We start from the raw sequence: 18,342 nt of genomic DNA on the forward strand, positions 1-18,342 counted from the left end.
TTAATTTTTATTTGGAAAGTATACATGACTTCTTAATAAAATAAAAGGTAAAGATTTCGGTGACAGTTTCTCCTACATCAGATCAATTTCTACTTGAATATTAGCCATATCAAGGCAACAGCAATTAAAAGCTAAATTGTTGATCATAGAGAAGTTCGACAAAATGTTTAAGTCATTTTGTAGTTATTCACAGATTTTAAATCACTATGGACATCTAGTGGAATAGCGTCCAAGCTAAGTTTAGCGGTAGAGCGAAACTGCTGGAAAAGACGTGTTGTCTGTATTATACCGAGATAGCGCTACAATCGGAAAAGTGCCCAAAATAAAAATGTTTTATCAAGAACACAGAATATCATTATACAGCGTGTTTTAAATAAAAATGTATTTTAAATTGAGATATGGTAAAAGTTTCACCACCTTGTAGAGGAAAATAATATGGAAGTTCATTAAATTAAGAAAATCAGAACAACTAACTAATTATTATCAGATACATCGCGTATATCATGGCATTGAATTTGAAGAAAAAAACTGCCCTTGCAAAGTTCAGTAACAGAAGGCCACATTATCGCATACAAAAAGAAATTAGACCTTCCTTCATTAAGCCACAAAACAATGAACGAGATGTGAGATCTCAGAATAATGAACTTGGTTTCGGTCCAGTTGACGTAGTTTTACTTCATTTTAATCCTCAATCCAGTTTTTGTATTAATTAATATCCACTAAAGTAAATAATACTTTTTTGCAGTTCCGCCTTCTTGTACTTCTTCCGCTGTTGCACCTGCCACAATAAATATTTAAAACGTTACAGACCGAATCAGAATTTAAAAAACAAATGATAAGTAATTTGATAATTAATGTCCTTGCGAGGACTAGCATGATGACTCACCTTTTATACTCAACAACGTCGAATCCTGATCAGTTGGTATTATTAAGCGGCCATAAAAACAGCCATAATCAATTTCAGGCGAGATAATTATTGCCAACAGAACATTAATTCTCAATGTATCGTTATATCAAATATGTATTTATGACTTCATTAGATCGAATTCAGTTGTAATTATTCCATTTTGATTTGAGCATCGAAGGCCGCCTAAAAGAAGGTTCTTGAAGATCTTATTGAAGCGCCATTGTAAAATTATAAGTCATTATATTATTATGCTTTTTATTAAATTAAATAATCACTGCAATGCACACGTAATAATAATAATAAGGGCAAGAATTTAGTTATTATTAAATGATATATTTTCACAACCTTATATTATAGTATAGTCTGAGCAAATCGTTTATTATTATTACATAATAATATAGAACGCTTAAATAATGTACAAAAGCAATGTGTAAACACGTATATTTCATAGACTTCATTAATGTCTTCCCATTGTTCTCTTTTAACGGAAACAAAACTAGGCGGGATTGTCTCAACGCCAAAAGAGATATACAAGTAGAACAGTCATTCTCATCAGTTCCTTTATCATATTCCTGGTACTAAATATCTTTCCGCTTAGTATCAAATGATTTCAACTCTCTTTTACATAAAAAAATGGCCTTAAAAGAAAGAAAATCTCTCCAAATAACCACCATCCAATATACTATGTTATTTTTCTTAATTTTCTTACGTTTGCCTTTTTTCATAATTTAAATCCTAATTTCACAAGGGACTTGTCTACAGTACATACAATAAGGCAAACAAAAGAAAATGTATCACCTCGAATGAGAGCTAAACGTAATCAGTACATAATTTGTGGCACATCCGTGTTTACAAAGCCAGAAACTTCATCAGGGCATCGTAAATAAGTCTAGGATTAATGGTCCCATCCGCGGTATATCTAACCCCCCTCAGGGACCCATCGTCGTGACTAACCACGCCATATTCACCCACAATAAACCCATCCGGGGTCCTCTCCTCCACTCTATATTTTCTATAATTCCTACCCTCCACCACATAACCGACTTTCTGGTCCTTGTCCTCCTTGCCCGGCTTTGGAGTTTCGGAACTCTCTCCTTGTTGAATTCCATGCGTTCGTCCATTGGTCACTACACTCACAGCCTCATCAATCTCATAATTCTGCTCAGGACGTCCATACACTTTCGGTATTTGAGGCCAGTTTTTCTGGCTGGTGGTTTCGGGTTTGCGGGAGGTTTGCTGCCAAGAAACTTCAGTGGTAGTGGTGGTGGTTGTGGTGGTACCGGATTTTAGCGGAAATAGGTTGGTTCCCTTGTTAGTGTCAAAGGAATTTTGATATATCGTTCCTGTCTCGTAATTGCGCTCTTTCCGGTCCAGAGCTTTGCTCTCGTGTGACGGTTGTATGTCTTGAATTATAGTACTGTATGAAACGGATCGAGCCCTACCAGGTTGGGTGGGGTTATCGTGATAAATTAGGCTGTGATGGAATGGAGGGGGCGAGTTATCTTTGCTATCAGGAAAGTCTCTAGGGTTGAAGTTTATATGCTGCGAAGAGGGCAAGCTTTGCACGTTGGCTTGAAGCTTGTTTAATTCTACTGTAGTCTCACTATTGGTGTTTTTGGTGATGGGAGCTGGTTCCTCGACTGTAAGTTCGCTTTTCCCGGAATTCGCCACTATCGCAGGCTGCTCATCGGAAGTAATATAGTTCTGATCCACCGCCCTAGATTCACTAAACTTATTTATTTGACTACCTACTGATGAAGACACGTGCATCGATATGATCACACCGTCACTAGAATTAGCACTAAACTGTCTTTCGGTGGGAGTGTCGTTATCGAAAAAGCTGCTAGTTTCCCTAGTCTCCCTATTGAAGTAGGGTTCAGTGCTGATGGTTTCCTCATCGAAAAACTCATCTCTGGTTGTTGTGGCCTCTTTTCTGAAACGATGAAGTGTGGATTCGAGGAACACCGAAAGGAAGTCATTGCCTGCCAAAATGTCTTCGTAGTCGTCGGCACCGCGAACCCGCCTGGTCAAGGGCAGGCCTTCGGCAGCCATTTGGTTCCCGGACATTAACTGAAACAAAACACATAGTTCAGATCTCAAAATGGCACCTACGGTCCATTTACTTGCACGTGTATCGACACTCACCGCCCCCACTGAATCTGATACAGATACTCAAGTGTGTCGTTACGTAGTAGCACGAATGGCGCTAAGCCCCAATGATGCGATTATGGAGTGCGTGCTGAATTTTCGTAAGATATACAGAGTCTCTCAAATGTTGTGCGACAGCAGCTATATCAGTGTCTTATGGAGATAGAATGTTTATCAAATACAAAATTCAAAATGCAATAGGATTTATTTTTAGTGAATTATTGAATGAATTTTGTGAGACCGCCTTCTGTTTATTTTAAGTCTGCTAATTTTCTAGATGGAAGGTATCCCAGACTCAATGGTACAAAGGTGTATTGAGTGCTAGAGAATAAAAGATAGAGCGAGTCAACTAAAAGTGCATTATAAGAATGTTGCTTGTTTTCATTGCAGCGGATGTTTAAGTATTTTCATAAATTATTTTATCCGCTAGCACGGTGTACTCATTTGCACCAATATTTCCATGACATTCCATAATACAGGGTAAAATAAAGGTGTTTGTATCAGAATATATACGGAGTATCCCATAAGTGTTTCATTATATTTTAGGAGGTGATAGTAAGTTGAAAAATAATGTAGTTTCCCACATAAACTATATTCCAATAATGTGTTATTAGGAAGATATAGGATGTTCAATTTTTATTAAAAACCCATATGTTAATTGACATCTTAACAATTGCATGAGATATGTAAATTAAATTTAACACCTTTTGACTGTTAATGTAGACATATATGTTTATACAAAAAGATTATTTGTAATTTCGCCAGTGGCGTGTGGACAGGCACATCTCTGCACATTTCGAATGAAAAAAGTGGCGCGCCACTGCTGTTTTGTAAATAAAAATTACTATTGTAGACTTCATTTCATTTAGAAGACAAATGCTCACTTGACTCTTTTTCATCGGACGCAACCTTTATCAGTAAAAAAAATAATGGTGAAGAGGAGTTGCTAGCAATAGTGATGGCCGGCCGCTTGCACTCAAATCCAAAACACACCTGAAATATTTCAACGTGTGAGAGCCTTAATGAATAGGCGAGTTTAATTGTGCCTTGACCAAAATGGCCAACAATTTGAACAATTTCCATAATTCTATTGCAAGTAAATAATGTTTGGAACACATTCAATATTATTAAAACCATTTAGCGAATATCGTTCATGTAGACTGTTTTTAGTTTTTTACTTGCCAACGATGCGTGGGATAAAAAAAGAGTCAAGTGAGCATTTTTCTTCTAAATGAAATGGAACTTCCAAAAATGAATTTTAATTTGAGAAAAATCAGTGACGTTTCAATTTTTTCTGTAAACATGTGTGGAGAAGTGCCCGTTCACACGCAACTCATGAAATTTAAAATCAACTTTTTGCATAAACAAATGGATCTTTATTGAGTGCCAATACATGCCAAATTTTATTTACATAAATCACGCGGTTTGAAGATACACATCAATAAAAATTTGATTTTTTAATGAAACTTTAACACCCTATATATTTCTAATGAGGCATCATTGGAATATGGTTTCTATGGGGAATCACACGCTTTTTCAATAGACCGTCACCTCTTGAAGTATAGTGAAACACTTATGGGACACCCTGTATTTCTTTGGCGAACCGTTATCTTGACGTCAAGTTCACTACGAATGGTGTAGCATGACTTTTTTTGTCTACGTGCCCGAATAAATCTTTCGCTGCTACTGAAAAAATTTACCGCCCGTGCTACTTCCCACAAGAATGAGAAGTGTATTGAACGCCTTAATGGAAATTAGTCATGAGATGGAGCAAAAAGAAGTCAGTTAAGCTTCAATTCATTGTATGATACAATGTGATGTTGAGATAAGAAATGTCAATACATACAACATTGCTGTAGAACCAGGAGATAAGGTGTCCCACAGAAATCGGTGTCCTTGCGAGATTTCCTATCAAAAAAAATTGCATTCACACATTTGCAACAAGACAATCGCCCGGCAAATAGAGAATGCAATATCGCCACTCTGTTGTCTACCAGTCCGATTATAATATATGCGGAATATAATATTTAATAATTGTACATAGTCTGATTTTATTAACCTTTAGCGGTGTACAAAGAATTGCAACTCTTGTCAATGCGAGTCTGTTCTTCGAAATCACCAAATCTCTTGTTTTCAAATCTGAATTAGTCGAAAATGTTGTTATAGGTGCTACCGAATATATGCGTGAGGATAAAGAGGAGTGTTTGGACGATTGTTTGTAAATTTTAACGCATCTTAAATGGCCAGTTTGAATTTCATTAACGGCTACATCCTAGTTGGAAGAAAAGCAAAGCATTTTCAAATGTAATAGTGATTACACCACGAACGGGGAAATAAGTCTGGGACTAATTGTCCTATCCACGGTGCAGTTGATCTGCCCGAAAGATCCGTCGCCGTGAGTAACCGCCCCATTTCCTGACAACAAACCCATCTAGGGCCTTGTTCTCCTCCAGTGGCTCCATCCACAGTATACCCGATAATCCTTAAGGACCTGTCGTCGTACTACTTCATGTACGTAACTACTTCATGTTCCCCTACAATGAACCCATTCAGTGCCCTCTCCTCCACTTTATATTTCTTAGAGTTCCTACCTTCCACTACATACTTATGTACATACATACATACATACATACATATGTATGTATGTCACCGTTGATGTTTCCATTCAAGACGCGGAGTTTCTTACATTTCAGATTTAATTCATGTTTAATTTAAATAAGTTAATCGTAATTTTATAGAATTAAGTCAAATACAGTAAAGAAGATAATTCACTCATTCGATTTCAACAGATTTCCTTCAAATGTATAAATACACATACAAACCCCCGGAATGTGGTTTCCCATAATCTGATATAGGCAGTCGCCGATGGCGTCTTCGTGGCGTCACCCGCATGGGTTGTTTTTTTCAAGTGATGGTACCTCTCCAAATTGCGCATCATCTCGTTTATCTACCGCACTTCTTGAATATTTAGGATCGTTGTATCGCAACAACTGAACGGCCCAATGGCAAAATTGTGCAAAGAAATTCCGCAGCCGCATTTCTTCACGTAACTGGGACTATAATAAGTCAAGGTACCAAGGTTACCGGAGATTTGGAAACGGCTCTCAAAGGCGTTAGTTATCAATGGATTGGAACTCTAACAATTGCTCGATTAGTTATTAGAAGCAATTGCCCAAGAATTGCTCGCAATGTCTGAGTTAGGGATATAGAATCGGTGTGGCAACGTTGCGCCGCGCTTTTGTTCAACTGATTCCATAGTGAACCTCCAATTATGTTGTCATCTTTAGTACACCAGTGTTGTCACATTTATTTTTTCTCCTGTATACCAAATATTTGCACCCTGTTTTTGTATGGCTGTTACGCGACACTGCGTTAGTAACCAATAAGACTCAACAAAATTTAACACTTAAATAGGTATTTATTTAATATCGAATTCCACGCATTTCTTATTGCTTTGCCAATAAGAACAGACTTTTTTTTTAATAATACACACCAAGTTGCAATTTCAGACAGTAATGGTGTTTGTCAACCGTTAGTAATTTCACCACAATGGTAATAATAATAGTCTACTTTCGCTCTGCTAAGATTAAATGGTTGAACAGCGCCCTTGAGAGATGGAAGATAACTTTTATGTGCCTGATTGTAGAATTTCCAATATTAATTCGGGATTCCTTCAACCAGTCAGCTCGCTCTCTATAACCGAATCTTAATCAATCGCTTGGGTGCACAGAAATGTATCAATCCTCTAATCCCCTATAGGCTTGTTAGGCATCTGTATACAAGCACACATAAATCGAGTTTGTATTTAATTACACCTAACTACTTTAATCAGATAACTATCTAAGACTAATCTAACTGATACTGCATTGTTTGTGTAGCCCTAGGGCACCCGGTGTTATATCAAGCGAAAGATAAACTGACTGTAATAAAGTAAAAAACAGCTTTAGGTACGTGTGTAATAAAGGTGTGCTGAGGTGAGTTAGTTCTCAGGAAAACCGATAGATTTAGCGTAAATTCTCGCAAAACTAGCCGAAATGCCGAGAAAAAAAAATTATTAAAATAGGGACGCATTCAGGGAGTTTACCACGGTGGGTCCCTCCAACACTTGGAGTTTCAATTCACTGACCGCTTTTGACAAGCAGCTGCAAATTTGGTCTTGTCAGAATTGAAGATTCTGAATTCCGGTTTTCTGCCTTCAGCAAAGTGCAACGCGCGAAGTGCTGTACTTCTCTGAACGCGTCCAATCACTTTAAAACTGAACAAAATTATGCTGGTTCATATGACATTCCCAAAAAAAACAGGAACATTTCCATCACTCGCATTCTGGTATTCTTCCACAATTACGCTTAACGACATCTTTAATTTGCAAATAATGCAATAAAATTGAACAATAAAACTCGATGTAACCCTCGCTGGACTCCTTATTAAATAAATTTTATCTTCGCCAAGGACGGTGCAAGAAGAATGCGATTTGGTATAATAATAATGCGAGTGATGCCAATGGTGGTGATGTTGAGGAATCCGCATAAAGTGCACATGTACTTAATTGTTACGACCGAGAAGCACGAGATCCTTAAACGGCAATAAACTATTTGATCGGACGTTAATGACCACCAATATCGGTGGATTTAGTGGTCGCAATTCTTCGAAAGTGGCGTTATTATGCGCTAACCACGAATTTCGCCTTGTTACTGAATAACAAGGACGGGCGATGAACCAGGGATCAGCTGGAGGCGGAAAGGTTTTATATCCGCCATTTTAACCCCTTGTAAATGAAATACCCGATAAAACGAGAAAATTTTCTGAATAAATATATGCAACATGAATGGTACCAACCTGGTGACGCAATTAACTTTACATTCTCCTCAATATTTGAAAAACGAAAAACTATTCGTTAACGCTGTCTGCGTCAAACTAAAAGATCAGACGTCACAGTGAGGTTTTTGTCACAATCCCTTTTCCGAGTACACCTTCCGTGTAGTGATCTTGGAAACACCGCAAATTCATTATCCTAAACTTAAATTTTACCAAAATGCTCTGGATTTTGAGAATAAAACGTTGAATTGTTACATTAAGGGAACCCTTCGGAAATTTTAGATGAAATACAGAATGAAAAGTGGCAACATGGTATCGTTCACTTGTTTCGAAAATTCTCGTCTAAGATGAAAGTTTTGGCGTTACCGTCAGGGTGACAGATGCAGTTACGTCAAGGATACACTTCGCTCAACCTGCGGCCATGTTGACGTTTAAATAAACAAACGCAGCCATGTTGTCATTTCAGTAGTGTGAACCCTCCCGGAAAACAAAATTTATTTGAACTTGAGCAAAAAAACCTCAATAATTTTTAAGGAATCTGGGAAAAAAAATTCAACGATCTTTGAGTAAGATAAACAGAAAAAATCACTAATTTTAAAACATCATATAAAAAAACAATCGAGCACAGTAAGGAATTACGGTGTAAAAGCGATAATTACGGAATAATCTGAGCTAACTTTCGGGAAATCTTAGAGTAACTGAACAGAAATATAATATTGATGTAACTTCCATTGACTTGAGCCGAACCTCTCGGTAAATGTTGAGTAACCCAAAGAGAAAATCCAGTAATTTCGGACCAACCAGAGTGAGAATATTTTCCGAAATTCTGGGAAATCGTGGACTTGACTTCGACTGACCTGAATATGTATTTTCAGTTATCTCACGCCTACCTTCACCAGACATTAAAACTCATATGAGCGAAGTAATAGTAATAAAAAGCAGCTTTTGGGCTGAATAGGAATTAATGAACAATTACTTTCATATCTAGTAACCTTAAAGAATAAACCAGTCGGCCTAGTTAGGAGTAGGTGTATTAGGTATACAGGGTCACTGCTTTTGCATATTATTGTCTGCCACATTGTTCGACCAAATAGTAAGAGAGTCCTTTCAGCCTTTGATGACTTGTTTACATTTCCTAACACTAGAATTCGATTTAGGGCTTTATCCGTTTAACAGTGTTCAACATCCCGAATGCAGGTAAACAACTTCTCGACGATGTCTCAAGCCTTCACAAGGGCAACGAATTCTGGCAAATTGTAGTCAACCACTAATAAAACTTGCTTGTGGGGTACTGATGCCTCTATTACAATGTCTGCAGCATTCCAAGGTGCTAAAGTGCAACATTATATATTCTGATTTGCAATTCTGATATTACGTAGTCTGTTGCAGGCTCCGGTCACCTTGTCTCCGATTAAGCTTAGGCAGATCTAGTGCAATCTGTTGGAACTTTAGGCACCACCCTGTTTGTGCGAGTAATACCTACATTAGTTGCATAAACAAAGTTGCAATAATTGTTGTCACACATTGCACTTTTAGATCATAGAGAGGGAGAGAGATCATCTTCTAGCGTGCATTCTTCTCAATGAAGAATCCAAGAGAAATCACTTCAGAACCTCTTCCAAATTGGTCTGTGAAAATGGTTAATTGCCTAGTAAACCGTGAAGATCCTTGACAAGGAACGTGGTTTACGAGAAAGTGAATAGGCTAATGGCCATACTGAACAATTACACACCAAAAACTTGTAATTTCCGATACACCTACGAATTTTTTGGCACAATGAAGCGCGTCTAATTAAGGTCAAATCTAACCTGAACATCTTCTGTGTGAAAAAGTTGCCATTCCTGCAAGTGTGCACAGACATTACGACTTCACAGTCTTGTTTTCATCATCAAGGAATTCGAATTAAATGCGCAATAGTTTCAAGAACAAATCGTAACGGTATCACTAATAATGGATGTTTGTTTTATTAACCTATTCTAATATGTATGAGTTACTTCTTAATCAGCAGCAGAAGTGGAGAAATGCCCCACATGTATGCCGGTTATATAAAACGGTCTAATTGCCGAATTGTTAATTAAACCGGTCATTAAAAAAGGGTAATCACGAAATATTTATCACTCCGTGATGCAGGTCAATGTTTAGGCAATACTTTTACCAGAATATCTCAGAAATCATCAAGTACCTCATAAAATTCTTAATTGGGTCAGATCCAACGAATAATTTAGTTGCCTATTTTATTCCAACTGTATGCGAAACCTTATTTTTTTACTTCAGTTCACTCCAGACGTTCATCGATTAAAATCGTAAGTAATCTGAAGAAATTACCTCAAAACTTTAAATTTTATAAAAACAATTTCTTACATTCAAAATTAAAGGACCTTTAATTTTGTCTCTTCAAGCCCTCGTTTGCTACCACTGTTCCTATTATCACTCAAAATAATTGAAGTTAACTGCGTATAACCATCCTTTTCTACTACACGCGCCTGTAAATAAAAACAAAAGAGAAGACGTGACATGTGACACCAGTGGTGGCAAATGAGATTCTTTACAGTTAAACAATTTTTTTATACAGAAAATCACAAATTCGCGTGTGAAGCTCAATTTATATTGTATCGAATTTGATGTTGTGCTGCACCCCTTAACGCACAAACATAAATTGACATTTTTCAAAAATGACAACACGACCCCGTGCCGTCAACGACCGATTTCATTGGACGGCACCTTGCTACGGTCGTGCCTCGAGTGTTAGCATAGCCCTACATGTTTAAGTCACCTCATCAGCCTGTTGCTGTAATGCATATAATACAATTGGCAGGTGGAGATCAAGAAATTAAGATTTTCTGTAATTTATTGTGACCCCTGTCCATTTTTCTATTTCACACCATTTTGTGGTACTAGATTTCGGCCTCAAATTACCTCATCAGGATGTTTCTTCGATAGTTAACAACAAAATTTTGGGCTGAGGGTCGGAAGAATTTTGAGATTTTCATAAGCACCTCATTCCTGTCTTTCAAATTATTATCCAATTTTTATAAAGTTTCTCCACGACATCTGGTAATCGCCAACGCCACAAACGTAGAATTACTTTGTCTTCGACGGCAGCCCAGCGGCAACGTTACATTCTACAGCGGATGTAAATGGGGCAATTAAATATATTGGTATCCTTTTCAGTGCCAAAGTCAAAGCCAAATCTAAAGCCAATGTTGAGTGTATAAATCCGGCTTAAATTTGGAAACGGTTAGGGATGCCGATTTGCGTTCAAAATGCCATCACATAAGTATTTGTATTTAAAAAGTATCCAATTTTACGATATTTTGCATTGGAAACGACTTATAGCGACTACAATTAGTTGGCAGAGCACATAATACTCGTATGGCGAGTAATAAATTTCCAGACGAGCTATAAGGCCAAAAAAGACATAAAACCCTATTGGTAAATTGCAGTGATGACACTCCTGACGTTATTTATGTACCTAAATGCGGCATGCAGCGCTTCTTATTCTACCAGACGTAACGTACATTGTAGTGTGCGTGACGCCCCAGTACCATTCGAGGCATGTAGGTACCACTTGACAGGGCCTCGCATTATTGAATCTATAAAATATGGGCACGTTATTTTTATTTGCCAATTCCATGTAGGAATTCATTTTTTTTCTTCCTCAGCTGGTGTGGACCATAAAGTAATGCTAGTTTATACAGCAGACATTGCTTTTTCAGCAATAGTTCATCTAAATATTGAAGAAATTAATCATCGCCGCAGGCCTCACAAAAAAAAACATGCAAAAACTGTCTAGACACCTGATAAGTTGCTTAGCGGTCCAATATATTAAAAATGTTAAAATATCTGATCAATCGTAAATTTCAAGGAGCCTTCAAGGAAGTTACGCCTTAATCGTGGCAAAATGTAATGAAACATGTGTTAAAATAAAAGGAACGAATATGAAGAATGGGTAATTTTATTGATACAATAATAGAGCCCTTCGTTATCCAAGCCAGCAACGAAAATGATAGCGATGATTCTTTTGTATTTGATATCAGCGATTCTGACCGAATCTAATAGATTAGCCGGAGTAAGTAGGACCTCCGAAACTGGGAGAGATACAACGAAGTTTAAACAGGATAAAAATTTCGTAATTCAGTGCTTGATTAAATGCCATTTTCAAAATTTGAATTTTCCGAGTACTTCCAAAGATAACTAAAAAACAAAACGTTTCGTTCCACGTTTCGACTTTCGGCTAGCATCATCTGTTTTCTATTTTCTTATGGGCACTACGTTGGATATTTCGATTGAAAAATAGTCGGATAGCAAATCTGGAATCGTCATCGTGTAGCTGAGAAAAAGTGGCAATAAAAATGTGCTTGTGAATCGAGCTTCCTTATCAATAACACTAAAAAAACAAAACGAAAATCTCAGATTTTTAGTTTTTTTTCGGATAATGTAGATGTAGTATATACAGGGCGAGTCGCAACGAAACCAATTCAGAGCAGGTGCGTGTAGGGGACCTCAATATGTGACAATTTTGTTTTCTTCGATTGGTGTTTGAGAAGATATTGACCTCCGAAGTTTATAAAAACTGCACATTTCAGTAATGTGTCATCACAACGCAACAAAATCTGAAACGTATTTTGTTTTTATTAAAATCTTTAATTAGTAGAAATGTGAAATCGATGGATGCTCAATAAGGGTTGAATTAGGGGTGAGGTAAAGTCAAAAAGAGTTGCGATAAAAAATAGGTAACTGTACTAATTGTACTATGTAAAACTGTAAAGTAACTAACAAACGGATAATACGACTTGAAAGCAAATGTAATTCGAAACTTATTGTCCTTCAAAATTTATCGAATAACTTATTATTTTTGATAAATTCGCAGTTTAGTGAGATAGAACCAAACGAATTCTAAAGAGATTTAAAGAGATTGCCAGTCAAAAATGATGCGGTTTTTGACTGGTAAGCTATTTCCAATTCGCCAAAGTTCTGCAAGTGATAGTTGTCCTAAATAATGTATTACATGGTTACATTACATTACATTTCACGGGTAATTTATTTAAATTTGGTTTAGTTCTGTCCCACAAAACTGCGATTTTATTTATTATTATATTTTATCGAAAAGGGTAACTTTTTCGATCAATTTTTGAGGGCAATAAGAATTTTAGAATTTAATTTATTAAATGGTACTGTTCGCTTAGAAGATGATTTACTCTATTTAGATTTAAAAAAATCTCTACTCTTTTAAACTTTACTTTGTCCTTAATCAAATTCTTATTTAGCATCTGACGACTTCACACTTCTACCAGTTAAGGATATTGATGAGAATAAAATATATTTCAAATTTGGTTTCGTTGGGATGATGCGTTACTGAAATATGCCACTTTTGTGAATATCTCCTCAACTACTAACCGCCAAAAAGGTGTATTCAACAAACCGTCGTATTTGTAAATTCTCCGCACACGCCTGCTCTGTATCGGTTCCGTTAAAACTCACCCTGTATATAGTTAATGTGATTTTGATTTGAACCATTCAGCAACATTTTGAACCATTAATCGCAATGCACGTTTAACTCTGATCCATTTTTTGTGCGACCTGTAGCGATAACTAAAATCATCAATATTTAAATGAACTATAGTTACACATATGTCCAAAATGATTGCATATCGATGAAAAGACTATTTCTGGTTTTTTGGAATTAAATATGTGGTAGGTATGTATTGCTTACATCTTTTGCACCAACTTTAACAAAAAATTATGCAAGATAAGAAATGTTTATTTATATTTTATCAGAATTTATAAATTCTTGCTCTCCGGATTAGTGTTATTTGAGGTGTTCTACCATTCTGACCACGCTAATATCGCATAGAAATGCTAAGAAGTGTCATTTCGTACTTTAACAGATGTCGAATAGTAACTTTGTTACAACAGGGTCTATCACAAAATGAAGTGGCAGAAAGTGTAGGCGTTAATCAAAGTGATGTTTCAAGAATTAATAAAAAGTAAGAAGGAATAACTCGATTACGATGGCCTCCCGCATCTCCGGATATGAATGTGATAGAGCATGCTTGGGACTTCCTAAAAAGACGGATAAAGAAAAGAAATAACCCTCCCTTAACGTTAAGAGAATTGAGAATTGCAGCAATCGTAGAATGGGAACAAATTCCACAGATCTACCTAGATAAGCTAATTGGTAGCGTGCCAAACCGTCTTAGAGAGTCCATCAATGTCCGAGGAGGAAATACAGACTATTAGGACCAATATTTTTCCCTGTTCCTAATTGTTATACTCAGAATGTAATATTTAATTTTCAAATCTTATAAATCAATTTTCTATTATTTGTTAAATTTAGTTGTAATAAAAGTAAATAGTACAGAAATATCTTTTCCATGTGGTCGGAAGTAAGTCCTGATTAACTTTAGAAATAAATATTACTTGGAAAGTCTTTTGATTTTACCAAACATTCATATGCAATAATTTTGGACATATGTGTATATGGGGAAATCTAGTTTACTACACCTCGGCCCATCCTTCGATCCTTTCATCGCAATTTATCACATAACCTGAGGGTGTCAGCCCATCAGAGGTGCAATAATAAGTATCGCGTCAGCTATCATTAACAAACGTTGGTCTTCGGCGAAGCCACTAATCCCCCTTATGCTTTTAAGCAATTAAAAATTAAAACCCCCTAATGGCCATCGAATTAAAATGTCGTTTAGAATTATTGGAAACTTATAATTCGTCGTTGGTCCAATATATCTGTGGGTATTTCACCTCGTCGACCTTCGACTATAAAAGTGACAGTTTAACACTGCGATTACCGAACGATTTAAGAAGGAAATAATTAAATGCCAGAATGGATCGTGTTACATACAGAATGCATGTACGCCAAATTGAGCGGGACCCTTGTTAAAATTCCTCTATGTCATGAGATTTTCGCGTTGGTACAAAGTAAATAATTAATCTGCACTTTGATTGCATGTTCAGATAGACGAGAATGATGGAATCGTTTTGAGGTATATAGGAAAAATCTCCAATAGAGCATTATTAAATTAAAATCCATACAAAAACCCATGTTGGTACAGCCCCCAAGATCATATTCCGGTGACTTGCAAATCCGCTCTCCGTACCATTATTTATGTATGTTATTTATGCGTAAGCTGGCATTTTCTTTTGTTTTTATTCGGCTTAGAAGTTGAGTTTAAGCTTGGAGTGGGTTTACTTATTTTTCTCATACACGCAAATCGACGTGTGAAAGGCAAAAAACTGTTTAATTAATTGCCGCAAATGCTCAGGTTTTTTCTCTCTATCGTTGAAACGTTTTTGAGGCGTGGATAAATGCGTTTGTCCCAGCGAATTCTCATTGTGTTCACCGCCAGACGCCTCAAGGAAGGGGGTAGTTAACACACTTCCTGATTTTTATTGAGTTGAAAAGATCCGTACGCTTATGCGCGCAATATAGCTTAATTACTACACAGATACATCATAAATCAAAAGCAAACACAATAACTCATATAACAGGTCAATTATTGCTGCATTTGCGACACACCCACGATCAAGTATAAAGGCTTATTGCGGATCTCGCTAGCAATTTTTTTTCCTTTAAGTCTCACAAATTGTTCTTCATTGAGCATGGAAAAATAACGGGAAACATTGGAAAAAACGTGATGACGCACCAATTAAGTCGTTTGCTATCTACCACCTGAACCATGTCCAAGGGGATCCCAGACGTGCCTCTGTAACTGAACTCCCACCCAAGGTTTTTAATGGTCACCCTTAAATTATAATTCCATTACCTCCGCCATATAACTCAATCTAATTAAAACGTGCTAATTTGGAAACTTACAGGCGTCACAACAAGACATAAGTGGTTTCCTGTACATGCAGGAGAATCATGCAGAAGAAAAAATCTTTGACGACACGATGGCCTTGCCAAGGCCGTTGCCGCTCAGCTATGACGTGTCTGCTACTAAATGTGCAATTTTCATGATATTGTTTTGATAAATGAAGCGTCAGCAGTAATTATTGTGTCGGTTTAAGGGCGGTATAGCAGCCTGAGTAATTTCGAAGAAATCCCGTGAATGTTGGACCGATCTATATTAGCTTGAGCAACCTTGAAGATTTAAAAAAAAGTACGTATACGTTTAATAAATCCCATATAAAAATGTTGTTTTCTGAGATGAAAAAAGATTAATTTGATCTGGTTTATATTTGTTGTTTAGTCGCCGATGTAACTACGAGTAGCAAGGTCGTTCGGAGTCCGCTCGTATACCGGATGACTCAGAAACATTGGCCAAATGAGTATGACTTACAAAAAAAAAAGTTGCTTGTTGTCATTTGATTGGACGTTTCGAGTTTTTTTCATTCTCTAAATTGGAGAATAAATCTCACAGATCTTAATTCACCGACTAGAAGTTATTCCTAGAGGAGCCTTCCTAGTTGGTACGTGACGCGACCTGTGTAGGTACGGCGTATCGCACCAACTTTTATCAGTGCCAATACTTTTTTTTTTCGAGCTATTGTCCACTAAGTTTTTCGATGCACTGCCCAGAAATTGTAAATATATAAATTCTATTGATTCTCTAATGCTGAGTTGAATAATATGGGTTGTGGCGTTTCCATGCTGAACGGTACCTGGCACTGTACCTCAATAATAAACACCCAGATCATGGCACCTTCAAACGATTTAATCTATTTTGTGGTACGACCTGTGTAAAACATAATCTGGGTTTTCTTTCATGTTTCTCCGCTAATTATCGAATAATTATTAATCCGATCACCGAAAATGGCCTGGAGATGTAAATTCGCTTCGGCGGCTTTGTGGGTATATCGAGTTTTAAAATCTCGTTAATCTTATGGAGCTCATTAAAAAATTACAGACACCTACCGAGTTATGTTTAGTTAGAAATACTTTCAGCGGCAAAATCTTTACCTAAGGGACGGATTAGGGTTTCCTTAAATTCGTGATATCTCCCTTTTACCGTAAACTGTAAAGTGGGGGTTGGGAGCTGGTGAAAATTACACTAAACTTTCGAGCAGAAAAAACATAATTACTTTTTATGGATTAATAAATTTTGGAGAAAATTGTCCATTTTCTGCGCCCCACCCTATTTGAATATAACAATGTAGTTCCTAAAAGATTTTAAAGGTGAAATTGGCCCCAGGCAGCCAAAATTTGTATCAGTCCAGAAAACATCTTAATATGCTGTGATCACCTGGATGATGGCAACGCAATTGATTTCATCATTATGATCATTATGATATACTTAATATTATGTATCTTTGATTTTTAGGGCAGCATTTAAATAATTTTATGAATATAGCATTTTTGCTGGACTTACAGAAAAACAAAGGGTGGCTACAAGCAGAACGAAAAGCAGTGCTGTGGTACACATCTCGGGGGGCAGGCTGTCACCACATCGTCGCACGCGCACTCGCTCCTACTCGTCCGCACCCGGCGAGTTTACTGAGACACTGGTGCTGGTACCACGGCACCAATGCGGTACTGCTGCTGCCCGCGGAAGAACTGACGCACAGTGCGGTGGTTCCGGGAGCCCGCGCTAATATTGTTGCGGGTGCGGATGGCTTTTTGCCTAATTAGTATATTATGGTTCAATTGTCACCGTTCCTTTTGTTGTCTCTGTGCGATCAACAGCAGTGATAATGGCCATGGTCAAGTTGGGAGGGATTCATGCAAATGAGCAGCGTCTTCGGATAAAGACAATAATTATTGTTATGAGGGCTATGACATTACATGACCACTAGTAATGAGCCTCACAAACCCAAGACCAAGTTTCAATCTTGGCTTGCATCCATAGAGCCGCATCCACTGTATTTTATGCTCAGCACTGCAAACCATTATTAACAAATTCTTTTGGGAGGAGTCTCAAATTATTCATAATTATATCCACTCGTCTCTTAACATTTCAAATATATTACCTACCTCTTAACGACGTTCGCATTACAATATATGCGTCTCCATTAGTGCACATTTGGCCCCTCCTTAAGAGGATTAAAATGAGTAATTTATAACAGGAAGGCTCTGCAGATATCTTTAAGTGCATTTTAAGATGTTGTTAGTTATTTCAGGAGGAGTAAAAGTGCATAATGCAGGAATTTATTTGGCGTATGGATAATATATCCATATCGTAATGGACTAAGGAACAAGGTGAAAATTAACTTGTGTAGTATTTTGTATGGGAATAAGTTTAAACTAATTCAATGAATATTTAAATAAATTGCTAGCATTTAAACGTGAAAAAAAAATGAATTAACCACACCCAGAGAAAACAATGTACATGGGAAAAATTTCTTTTTTAACAGCATAACTAAAGAGAAAAATTTTTAGAGACACATTACCAAGGTTAGGCTACCACAATTGTTAATCGCACGTTGACACCTTCTGGGCATGCTTCTATTCAGATTGCCGATGGTATATTGATCAATATTGTGCATGCAAACAGTGCAAAACTTCATTTCTTTTTTGA

The 18,342-nt window shown here is 36.9% G+C and overlaps 1 protein-coding gene across 1 annotated transcript; it reads right to left on the bottom strand.

The window, feature by feature from the left end:
- Nucleotides 1–1,145: 1,145 nt before the first annotated feature.
- On the bottom strand, nucleotides 1,146–17,391 carry LOC136345760 (uncharacterized). The gene is made up of 2 exons (XM_066294343.1): nucleotides 17,197–17,391; nucleotides 1,146–2,977 (listed from the first exon to the last, which is right to left on the bottom strand). The coding sequence occupies exons 1-2, from the start codon at nucleotides 17,248–17,250 to the stop codon at nucleotides 1,757–1,759; spliced, it is 1,275 nt and encodes a 424-aa protein (XP_066150440.1). The 5' UTR covers nucleotides 17,251–17,391; the 3' UTR covers nucleotides 1,146–1,756.
- Between the last annotated feature and the right edge of the window lie 951 nt (nucleotides 17,392–18,342).

Source organism: Euwallacea fornicatus, chromosome 21, assembly GCF_040115645.1.
Source record: "Euwallacea fornicatus isolate EFF26 chromosome 21, ASM4011564v1, whole genome shotgun sequence".
Lineage (NCBI taxonomy): Eukaryota > Metazoa > Arthropoda > Insecta > Coleoptera > Curculionidae > Euwallacea > Euwallacea fornicatus.